The following is a 1,997-nucleotide window of genomic DNA, read 5'->3' as shown; positions in this document are numbered from 1 at the left end:
CGGGGCGCCTCTCTCTCTTCTTCCCCCCCACCCCGGGGCGCCTCTCTCTCTTCTTCCCCCCCCACCCCGGGGGGCCTCTCTCTCTTCTTCCCCCCCCCAGGCCCCTCTCCAGGCCCCTCTCTTTTCTCTCCCCACCCCCCCCCAGGCCGGGCTGCAGGCCTCTCTCTCTTCACCCAGGCCGGGCTCTGGGCCTGTCTCTCTTTTCCCCCCCAGGCCGGGGTCTCTCTCTTTCCCCCCCCAGGCCGGGCTGCGGGCCTCTCTCTCTCTTCCGCCACCCCCCCCCCCTCTCCCCCAGGCCGGGCTCCGGTCCCCTCTCTCTCCCCAAAGGCTCCGGGCCCTTCTCTCTCTCCCCCCCAAAGGCTCCGGGCCCTTCTCTCTCTCCCTCTCTCCCCCAAAGGCTCCGGGCCTCTCCCTTCCCCGGGTATCAGGCCTCTATTCCCCCTCCGGTACCTTTAGGAAACACGAGCTGAGACGCGTCCTCCTCCACATCGCCGACCCGGGACTCACTGCCGCCGGCCGCCATCGCGGGCCTCGCTGAGCAACACACCAACCCGGAAACAGTCCGGGCGTGGGTCACACGCATGCGCTGAAGCTGGGCGCCGCTCTGTTTGTTCCTGGCGGAACGATGCTGCCGACAGGGCCGAGAACAGAGCAGGTCTGCCTGGACCTGAACTTTTTTGTTTAAGGCTTCTTGGGATGAGTGCATCAGCCTGTACTCTGATTGTCAATGAATGCGAAGGTCTAGTCCATGGGAAACTGGAAGGGGAAGGAATGAATAAGTCTGTCCTCTCAATTTCTTTCTGCATGGGTAATGTCACCCTCTTCTGTCTGCTCTAAATCCTGGAATTACCCCGATGTACCTCTAATTTTTTATATATGGTTGCATTCTGTGTGACACTAGTAAGCTTGGATCATGCTGTCTCCTGAACGCTCATACCTTAGATCCTATGTGACTGCAGTCTGGGACTTGGCAAACTCTGGCAGCCGGGATCCCGTGCTTGACAAACGGAGTCAACCAATTCTGGTAGTAACTATTAGCAGAGAGAGGCAGTCATGTCTAGGAGAATCACACAAGAAAGAACTTGCATTTATAGAGTGCCTTTTATATTAATGATGACTTCAATGAAGGGGCCAAGTGAAATGTATCGAATAGCAAAATACTGCGGATGCTGGAAATCCGAAATAACAACAGAAAACGCTGGAAAAACTCAGCATGCCAGGCAGCATCCATGGAGAGAGAAAATATTTCCAAGTTTGCTGATGATAGAAACCTAGCTGGGAAAGTAAGCGGTGAGGAGGACACAAAGAGCCTGCAAAGGAATAGAGACAGGTTAAGTGAGTGGGCAAGAACGTGGCAGATGGAGTATAATGTGAGGAAATCTGAGGTTATTCACTTTGGTAGGAAGAATAGAAAAACATTTTTTTTAAATGGTGAGGAACTACTAAATGTTGATGTTTCGAGGGATTTGGGTGTCCTTGTACACAAAACACAAAGTTAACATGCAGGTACAGCAAGCAATTAGGAAGGCAAATGGCATGTTGGCCTTTATTGCAAGGCGGTTGGAGTACAAGAGTAAGGAAGTCTTGCTGCAATTGTACAGAGCTTTGGTGAGGCCACACCTGGAGTAATGTGCACTGTTTTGGTCTCCGTACCGAAGGAAGGATATACTTGCATTAGAGGCGGTGCAACAAAGGTTCACAAGATTGATTCCTGGGATGAGAGGGTTGCCCTATGAGGAGAGATTGAATAAACTAGGCCTATACTCACTGGAGTTTAGAAGAATGAGAGGTGATCTCATTGAAACATATAAGATTCTGAGAGGGATTGACAGAGTAGATGCTGAGAGGTTGTTTCCCCTGGCTGGAGAGTCTCGAACTATGGGACATAGTCCCAGGATAAGGGTCGGCCATTTAAGACTGAGATGAGGAGGAATTTCTTCCCTCAGAGGGTTGTGAATCTTTGGAATGACCTACTCCTGCTCCTATTTCTTATGTTC

General features: G+C 52.1%; 1 protein-coding gene across 1 annotated transcript in view; it reads right to left on the bottom strand.

Moving 5' to 3' along the window:
* The window catches only part of polr2d (RNA polymerase II subunit D), an 11,324-nt gene extending 10,467 nt beyond the window's left edge, over positions 1-857 (bottom strand). Inside the window, exon 1 of the mRNA XM_085990793.1 lies at positions 451-857. Coding sequence (XP_085846919.1) covers positions 451-706 — 256 coding nt within the window. The 5' untranslated portion in view covers positions 707-857. The remainder of the gene's footprint in view (positions 1-450) is intronic.
* Positions 858-1,997: the final 1,140 nt, after the last annotated feature.

Source organism: Somniosus microcephalus, chromosome 6, assembly GCF_052327205.1.
Source record: "Somniosus microcephalus isolate GS21.2 chromosome 6, FLI_Smic_1.0, whole genome shotgun sequence".
Classification (NCBI taxonomy): Eukaryota; Metazoa; Chordata; class Chondrichthyes; order Squaliformes; family Somniosidae; genus Somniosus; species Somniosus microcephalus.
The sequence above is the reverse complement of the archived record's forward strand: the minus strand, read 5'-3'. Positions and strand labels throughout refer to the sequence as shown.